General features: G+C 34.7%; 1 protein-coding gene across 1 annotated transcript; it reads left to right on the top strand.

The window, feature by feature from the left end:
* Positions 1 to 219: 219 nt before the first annotated feature.
* Positions 220 to 8,585, top strand: LOC136039594 (dual specificity protein phosphatase 14-like). The gene is made up of 2 exons (XM_065723456.1): positions 220 to 297; positions 3,481 to 8,585. The coding sequence occupies exon 2, from the start codon at positions 3,481 to 3,483 to the stop codon at positions 4,180 to 4,182; it is 702 nt and encodes a 233-aa protein (XP_065579528.1). The 5' UTR covers positions 220 to 297; the 3' UTR covers positions 4,183 to 8,585.
* The last annotated feature ends 281 nt before the right edge of the window (positions 8,586 to 8,866 follow it).

The raw sequence follows: 8,866 nt of genomic DNA, 5'->3' as shown, positions 1-8,866 counted from the left end.
TTAGACACAACTAGTCTTGGCTCTATTACAGCTCACCAAGAACACGTCTAAACACCATAAAAAAAATTACAATGAAATTTTATGATATTTTCCAAAACAAAAGGTTAATAAACCACGTTACAGGCTCATATTAGAGTTGAATTGCGAATGAAGTGACGTTGACTGGAAAAAGCTAAGGAATTTGGCATTGGAAGAGTTCTCATGGCCACAAAATTCGTTTTCTTTAGCCTAAATTCCTCAGAAACGATTCAACATCAGAATCGTAAATGTGGTGAAAGACACTCATCCCATTCTAAGGTGCTTTTTAATATGTTTCCGAATCTTACAATGGATATAATGGATATTTATTAGTGTACGCGGCCGTAACCTTTTTTTGCACTATAATTTTTAACTATTCCAAGATAGAATTAAGGAAAATGAATTTAATATTTGTCTTTTATATCAATATAACTAATTTTACTTAATGATTCATTTAAGATTTATCTTAGTCAATGAGAGTAGAGAGAGGGGTTCGAGTCCTGGTACTGATGATTAATTGATTTGAAGCAGGAGTATGTGGCGTGCTTCTGCAAGCTCAGCCAAAAGTCGATGCAGTTCCAAATTAAATAAAAAAAAGTTTTTTTTAACTGAAATTAAGGAACGACGTTAATACATAAAACAAACAGAAATTACTACGTATATGAAAACGGCTGTTCCCTCCTCAACGCCCCACTCCTTACGCTAAAGTTTGACCCTTTCTTTCAGCTTTACTTTCTAAAACAGTAAAAAACTTCAGTGTAAAGAGCGGTGTGTTGAGGAGAGAACAGCCTCTTTCATGTACGGAGTAATTTCTGTTCTTTTAATGTCATTCCTTACTTTCAGTTAAAAAAAATAGCTTTTTTATTTAATCTCAGAACGTTTTTGAATTGATGCATGTTTCGATTTTGGATCTCCGGACAAAAATAATTAAAATGAAATTTGATTATTAATTTTTTTGGCTAAATGGCTTTCTCATAGTTCTGATCATGTGATTTTAAGAAAAAAAGGAAGCGGGGGAGGAGGCCTAGTTGCCTTCCAGTTTTTTGGCTACTTAAAAAGGCAACTGAAACTTTTGTTTTTTACGAACGTTTTTATTAGTAAAAAATATACGCAAGTTACCAATTAACCTACATAACAAACTTCTATATTCGTATGTTTTTATTACGTATATGAGGGGGGTTTTCCCCCTTGTCAATACCTCGCTCTTTACATTAAAGCTTAAATTTTGGTTCAATTCCTTAAGAATGACCCCTGAATCACAAAGGCCGTAGAATAAATAGTTGAAATTACTAAAAATACTTTAGCGGAAAGAACGAAGTATTAGGAGGAGGTTAGCTACTCGTATGCATAATAATATCTGTTCTTTTTAAGTTTTAATGCTGCTCCTTACTTTCAGTTGAAAAAACTTTTTCATATTTATTTTTTCATTGTTTTTTTAAATTATGCTAGAAAATAGCCCCTTCATGGAAATTCTTTTCCCTGGAATAATCCCCCCACCTAACCTTCTCCCCTCAGCCCCTCCTCCCCAACCAAAAAAAAATCTCCATGAAAACGTCAGTACATTTCCCAAAAACCATCAGGCTATATATACCGGTCAAAGTTTGTAACTTGAAGCCCTTCTCACATCCGTGAAATGTCTTCTGGCAAAAAATACAAAATTCCACATTTTTGTAGATAGGAGCTTGAAATTTCTACAGTAAAGCTCTCTGACACGCTGAATCTGATGGTGTGAATTCTGTTAAGGTTGTACACTATATGCACACTAGGGAGTAGTTTGGGGGTGAATTATAGTGAAAGTGCCCTTAAAATGTGTTAGCTACAATTTTTTCTGCATATTATGATGTAAGAATTTGCTTTCTGTGCATGTTTGCTTCTCACGGGTCCCAATTGTGACTTAACACCCTCAGTTTTAATGTTGCTTTTTACTTTCATTTGTACAACTTTCATATGTATTACTTGAAAGTAATACATTTTACTTTCAAAAATTAAATGAAGATTGTACACTATATGCACACTAGGGAGTGGTTGGGGGTGAAGTATAGTGAAAGTGCCCTTAAAATATGTTAGCTACATTTTTTCTGCATATTATGATGTAAGAATTTGCTTTCTGACCATGTTTGCTTCTCACGGGCCCCAATTGTGACTTAGCACCCTCAGTTTTAATTGCTTTTTACTTTCATTTGAACAACTTTTTTTTATTTTTATTTTTTATTTTTTTATGTATCATGGTTCACGGTTTGATATTTACGCGATGTGACCCAAATCTATTTTTTTTGCCAATCCAAAATACCAAAATTAGCATGGAATCGACAACAATCGGATTGTCAGTATTTGCTAGGAAATAATAAGATTTAATTTTTCAGGTGTGAGATTTTGCAAAAAAATCTCACACTGCTTAATACAATTCTGATTAAAATTAAGGAATGGCAAAGATTACTTTGGATATCAATTCTGGATATATTTGAAGGTAATTCGACCCAGTTCATTGCAGAATGTACATTATTTGCACTCAGTGGCATAACATATTCTCGAGGGGGATATTTTGTTTGATATTTTAGAAATTAATTTTAAAAAAAGTCCGAAGTACAAGCTGTATCGTCTCCACTCGAAGACATGACACATTTTGCACGCCAAAATAGTTGATATTTCTTGAAGCCGGTTTGACTAAGTTTTCTGTAGAATTTAAAATACCTAAACTCAAAGACGAACATAAGAAAATGCCAAAAAACCTTGCATTGTCCACCACATCATTTTTACTTTAAATTCAAAAAGGCAATCTATTTTTTTCATATGTTTTCTCTTTTCTTTGTTTCATCCAATTTTTTGAGGGACCCACATATAAATAACCAGGTTACGTCTTCTTAATAATTTTCTGTATCCAGATATTGTGTTTGAGAGGGTATTAAAAGTTATCCCCTTGTAAGATCTAAATGCCTATAATATTGTTGTGACTACTACTAACAACTCACTTCAACAAGAAGCCGCGTTAGACCAACGTAGCTGTATACGCATATACACAGATATATGCATACACACACACACACACAGACACACACACACACACACACACACACACATATATATATATATATATATATATATATATATATATATATATATATATATATATATATATATATATATATATATATATATATATATATATATACATATATATATATATATATATATATATATATATATATATATATATATATATATATATTTCCTTGAATCCATTGCTAAAAAGTTCAAATTTAGTGACTGATATAAAAATATTTTTTAATTAAAACTAATAAATGATAACGTAATAAATAAATTAGGTCCCTCTTATTTTGCTCACTTTGATAAAAAGGTATATTCCCCAGCTTAACATGAAAGTATCCTGTGAAGTGATCTCAGTGGAAAACGACTAATGTACATTTTATGTTTTTCTTGTTTCAATTTAATTTTCTTTTACAGATGACTGAGATTAAGTCAACAAGCGTCTTCGAGCGTATCGACGAGATAATGCCTGGCGTCTTTTTATCTGGTGGACGTGCCGTCAAAGTTGCGAGCATTCGTAAATTCGAGATAACATGTGTCATCAACACTGCCGTCGAACTGCCACATCTGCCAATCCCCTGTTTACAGTGCATTAAAATCCCGTTATCGGATTCTGTCTACGTTGATATTCGGCGTCATTTTGATTATGTTTTAAACAAAATTAATGAGATTGTAGACAACGGTGGACGAGTTTTAGTTCATTGTGTAGCAGGTGCCTCACGTTCAGCGACATTTATTTTGGCATATTTAATGAAATTCCATGGATTAAATCTCAGAGAGGCATACATTTTTGTCAAGTCAAAAAGAAGTATAATTCAGCCAAATTTTGGATTTTTTCGACAATTAATCGAATTTGAAAGAGAAATATTTGGACTTGAAAGTGTTAAATTTGTTTATAGTGAATCATCTCGCACATTTATTCCTGATGTTGTAGAATCAGAACTAAAAGAACAACTCTCAAAATACAAAAGGCTTGGTATAGCTTCTAATATAAAGCATAGGTACGCTGGATCTATTACCCAGCCAATCTGCTCATTTTATGTCTCAGCTCCACGGCCTATTACTCATTGTCGGCTCTCAATATTTCTTCTCCAAGAAAAAGTACAAACTTGTTCATAGCTCTCTAAAACCATTTCTTAATTATTGCTTTTTCAGGAAAAGTCGCTCGTAATCTTCGATATTTTCTGACGGCTTCTATTCCGACAGCGGGTTTTTAGGGGCAACAGATAAATCAGATGTAATTAAAGAGGTTTTTTTCAGGAGAAGACAAAATCAATGAAAATTGTTTTCCATTAGTGAAAATCAACTGAAAAAGTAATAAAGACAGGACTTATTGACCAGAAATTCCTTATCTTTACTATCTAATTGTTTATATATATATATATATATATATATATATATATATATATATATATATATATATATATATATATATATATATATATATATATATATATATATATATATATCCCTGTGTATGGACTTGTTCTCAAATGTGTTATTAATTTCAAGCAAACTTTGTCTTAAATATTTTACATTTAATTGGACTCAAACTATTTAATCAATCATAGTACTATTCACTAGCGGTGATGCAAGAATGAATAAGTGGAAACACTTGAAAAGGCAAGAAATCATGGAATATCAATAAACACAGACTTTCTGGCAAAGCAAAGAAAATAAAAAAAGCGTAAGACTTTTAATTAGTTTTTTTCCTTTTGTTTTGTTTTTGGTTTCGTCTCTCGTTTCGTCTTTCGTTTTTTATTTTCTGTGCTCTCCTTACTGGTTTCTTTTTGACAATTTTTTTGTTTTTGCTCAGTTTTTATGTACGGCTTAATTTGTTTAAGCTAGTTTTTTTTCTTTTTTACTTCCAATTGATCGCTTCCGGAAGCAAAGCCAAAATATTTGAATATTTATTATTATTGATACAAAAACACTTTTTTTTCTTTTAAATGCTCACTGACATTTGAAAAGTTTTACCAGTTTTCAATATTTTCATTTCTTCTTCATTATAAGTTAAAAGGCTGTGTGGTCTAAGACAGTGGTTCCCAACCTTTTTCGGTCCGCGTACCCCTAGTCAAGGCCCAAAAAGTTTGCGTACCCCTTTCTTGAGAATCGTTGTTTTACTTTTTTCTTAACTAAAATCAGATTTTCAAAAACACGAGATTTATTGTCCAATATGACGGTGCTTAAATGTACGTACAAAATCAATGAGAAACTTGAGGCTGCTTTTTTGCTAAAATATTATCAAATCTTGGCTCGATGTCACTAACGGCAATTATAAGGTCATTTTGTACACTCAGTCTGTTTCTGTGTTTGGTTTTGATCAATGACATTGCCGAAAATGACACTTCACAAAGGTAAGTGGATCCGAATGGTAACAAAGCAGACATGGCGATTTTACTTAGTTCCTTGTATTTTCCTTTCACCTCCAGCCAAAACTGGGAAACAGTTACATTTTGGAATTTCATTTCTAAGGCGCGATCACTGGCAAGTTCGATCAGATTCTCTGTAAGCTTGTCACTAAGACCGGAGCTTGAGGTCACGTCTTCAACAAATGGATTTTGGATCCAATCCTGCGTTCTATCTTGGTTCATAATCGATGGGAAATATGACACAAGTTCATCTCGCAACTTTGTCAGATGCTCCCGAATACAATCACAGATTGTGTTGAGGTTATCAATTTCACTATCGTCCGCAAACTTGTCAAGGGTCGGGAAGACACTAACGCTGTTTCTTTGAACCTTTTTAAGCAGAACTCCAATTTCTTGATGAAAGCACACATCTTCGAATTCAGGGAGAGTTCTTCCGTCCGGAAACCTTGCATTGACAGATTCAAGTCATTCAGTTTGTCGAAAATATCCGCAAGATAGGCCAGCCTGCAGACCCAGTCCTGGTTTTCAAAAAGTGAACTGAATGCAGATTTTTGCTCCAGAAGAAACATATGAACTTCTAGTCGAAGCTTGAAAAGTCTGTTTAAAATCTTCCCACGAGACAACCAGCGAACTTCTGTGTGCAGAAGTAAATGTTGATGTTCTGAACCCATCTCTTGGCACAGCAACTTGAACATTCTTGAGTTCAGTGGTCGGGCTTTGATGAAGTTGATCACTTTTACAGCCTCGTTGAGGGTCTCGTGTAGATGTGCGTTCATCCTTTTCGATGCAAGAGCTTGCCTGTGAATGATGCAGTGCAACCACTTCACCTTTGGATTTTTCTTCCTTATCCAGGCCATGAGCCCATTATTCTTCCCTGTTAGGGCGGCAGCTCCATCACTGCAAACTGATAGACACCAGTCCCACAAGATGCCCCCTTCTGCGAAGAATTTGTCAATCACCTTGAATAGTTCTTCTCCTGTTGTTCTTGACTGTAGGTTTTGACAAAACAGAATATTTTCTCTTATGTCAGAACAATCTTGATATCGAACAAAGACGATCAGCTGGGCTTCACCTGACACATCCGTGCTTTCGTCAAGCTGTAACGCAAACATCTTCGTCAACTTTATTTGCTCAATAATCTGCATGACAATATCGCTTGCAATGTCTTCTATCCTTCTTGAAATGGTATTGTTCGACACAGGTATAGACTGAAGGGCAGTAGCAGTTTTCGTGTCAAGCATTATTTCACTGACTTTCACTAGTGCTGGTAATATCAGACATTCGGCGATGGTGTGCGGTTTTTTCTGTTTCGCAACTAAATATGAAACAGCATACGAAGCCCGGAGAGCCTTTGAAGAAACTGATGCCACTTTTGCAATTTCCAAACAGTTACTAGCGAATGCTTCTTGTTTACGCTCGAAAAACTCTATGGGCTTACCGACATGAGAAGGGTGCACAGTACTGAGATGCCGGTTCATATGCGCAGGTTTCATGAAACTGTTGGCCAAGACTTGACCACAAAGAACCCACTGTGCATTCACTGGATCAGACTTTGTCGCACTAAATCCGAGCCCTAGGTATTCTGACAAATATCGACGCACTTTGACCGATGATTCGTCATATTTCTTCTTCTTAGGTGCAGGTTCAGAGTTTTGGGTACCATCATTCGGCTTCTTGTTATTCCTGATCAGGAATCTATCCATCTTTGTTTGCAACCACAATTCACGAACTTCGTGTTTCAACAGATGACAAGATACTGAACTCGCTGAGTTTAAATCGAGACCTTACGGCTATGGAGAAAAATTAGCATTGAGACCTTACGGCTATGGAGAAAAATTAGCAGGTTACTGAAAGCGAAAGTTTTGAAAATGAGTCTGAAATTACGTACAATGGGTTATGTTATTTGATTTTGAGGGAAATGTTGGAACTGAGTCAGAAACAAGTTTTAAAGATGTAGACTAAATTACTTTTGGGACCTTCGCGTACCCCCTGCGAGGGTTTCGCGTACCCCCTGGGGTACGCGTACCACCGGTTGGGAACCACTGGTCTAAGAAATTATTTACCGGCAATTTGGTGGGCTATCGGATGGTGAGCAAGGAGATGCTTTGCTTTTAGCGCACATATTTATTGTTGCCCTAGGTTGTTTCGCCTCCGTTTGGGGAAAATAATCACTGCATTTCATTAATTTGTTGGCAAATTAAAGTTAATAGCTATAAAACCGCACTGTTATACAAATTATCACATATATCTTAACCAAATGAATAAACAATAATTAACACTTAAGATAATTTAAAATTTGATATGTGAAATTTCTTTTCCTGAATCCTATAGCCCATCCCCTGAATCTAAGTAAGCCTTATTGATTGGCCAGATATGTTATTTGCTGACCTTATTGGGTTCTTAAGCTGCTTAGAAGTTCCTTTGTTTTCACTCATAAAAGTAGTTGAGAATTCGATCCTTGAAAATATAAGTTGTTTGGCTGTTTTTTAAATGCAAAAAAAAGAAATAAAAAATAAAAATGGCCATTGTACAAGTAACTAGACGTTAACAACTACGAGCAGAGGGTTTACTTGTAAAAAACTTGCAAATTGAAACTTTTCTTTCGTCTTATTGGCTTAAAATCTCTGATAAAGGATGCAGTCCGGTGGTTCGGTTGAATTAAACATATTGGTCTTTTTATTTGCTTAAAATTTCATACAGTAACCAATCAGAATTTATTGAAGCGGGGCTACTAGCTTCTTTTCCTGGCTTGCGCCTAAGGAACAATCTGAGTGGCTCACAAAGATGCGTAGAAGACGTAGAAAAATGAAAATGAAAGCACACTTTTACCATTTGAATCATTGAAATTTATTCTGTTTTTCCTCTTTGTTCTTAATAAAAGAAGAAAAAAAAGTTCAGCTGATTCACTCGACTGTGAAATTTATATCCTATACCATAACCCTTTTCGGGTCGTAACTGCAGTGGGGCTTTAAAGGTGGACCCTTTTCCCTGTTGCTCGTTTTATTTATGTTTGTATATTTAATTAAAATGTGTATTTGTGCTTTACAAACGGCTTATAATTTTTGCTTCCAATCAAGTTTTATATTTTATTTCAGTTTTGTTTAAAAAAATTGAAATTTATCAATAAAATGTAATCTCAGTTGCTGTTCAGTCACATCTAAGTGTAAGAGCAAAATTCAGTGTAGACAGAGAACGTAGAAAAATGAAATGCTGAAAACTATAAGGTAGAAAAGGTGATTGAGTTTGCTTTATAGTATACCTAATATGGCAGATCTAAGAGATTTTCTTAGAGGAAGGGTAATGCCTGTTTAGATTCTCCCATGGATTGGGGTGTAGGATTCGAAGATGACTACTCAACTCCTTCAATGTCCAAAATTTGGTTTTGACAGAGAAGCGTTTTTTGAGAAATTTTGTCTCTGCTTCTTCGTACA

Source organism: Artemia franciscana, chromosome 19 (assembly GCF_032884065.1).
Source record: "Artemia franciscana chromosome 19, ASM3288406v1, whole genome shotgun sequence".
Taxonomy (NCBI): domain Eukaryota; kingdom Metazoa; phylum Arthropoda; class Branchiopoda; order Anostraca; family Artemiidae; genus Artemia; species Artemia franciscana.
Note: the sequence above shows the minus strand (reverse complement) of the source record. Positions and strands in the feature narration are given on the sequence as shown.